Source organism: Rhagoletis zephyria, unplaced genomic scaffold (assembly GCF_001687245.7).
Source record: "Rhagoletis zephyria isolate East Lansing unplaced genomic scaffold, Rhagoletis_zephyria_1.1 Rzeph_scaffold_29561, whole genome shotgun sequence".
Classification (NCBI taxonomy): domain Eukaryota; kingdom Metazoa; phylum Arthropoda; class Insecta; order Diptera; family Tephritidae; genus Rhagoletis; species Rhagoletis zephyria.
In genome coordinates this window covers 3,699-4,247 of record NW_016186618.1, presented here as the reverse complement: position 1 = coordinate 4,247, position 549 = coordinate 3,699, and the positions used below count along the sequence as shown (strand labels likewise).

Here is a 549-nt window from a genome sequence, read left to right as displayed (position 1 = left end):
GGTTTCCGATAAAAATATAAAGGAACATAAAGCTTCCAAAAAACAAGCCGGTAAAAAAATTGGTATTAAGGAACATATAGTTTCCGATAAAAATATAAAGGAACATAAAGCTTCCAAAAAACAAGCCGATAAAAAAATTGGTATTAAGGAACATAAAGTTTCCAATAAAAATATTAAGGAACATAAAGCTTCCATAAAATTGGTCGATAAAAAAGTTGACACTGAGGAGCAAAAAGATTCCATAAAGCCAGCTGAAGATTTTACTGGCAATATATTGTTAGAAAAATATTTTGCTTTAGGACATGAAGATCCTTTAGCACCAGCCGATGAATTTAACGGCAATATCGATAATTGTTCAATACTGAGTGAAAGAGGCTCAGAAATAACGAATCATAAATGTGAAAATGAAAATGATGAATTGTCAAATTTGAAAGAATACATAAGGTATAAAATCAGTGAAACACATCCTGAAGTGGATACAAGTTTTCCATTCAGAACTGATGTAAGAGCAGAGATAAGGACAGAGGGCAAGGAGCCTATATGGAGCAA

At 32.1% G+C, this 549-nt stretch overlaps 1 protein-coding gene across 1 annotated transcript in view; it reads left to right on the top strand.

Moving 5' to 3' along the window:
* Nucleotides 1-22: 22 nt before the first annotated feature.
* The window catches only part of LOC108382936 (uncharacterized), a gene marked incomplete at its 5' end in the record, with an annotated part of 4,203 nt that continues 3,676 nt past the window's right edge, over nucleotides 23-549 (top strand). Inside the window, one exon of the mRNA XM_017639305.1 lies at nucleotides 23-444. Coding sequence (XP_017494794.1) covers nucleotides 23-444 — 422 coding nt within the window. The remainder of the gene's footprint in view (nucleotides 445-549) is intronic.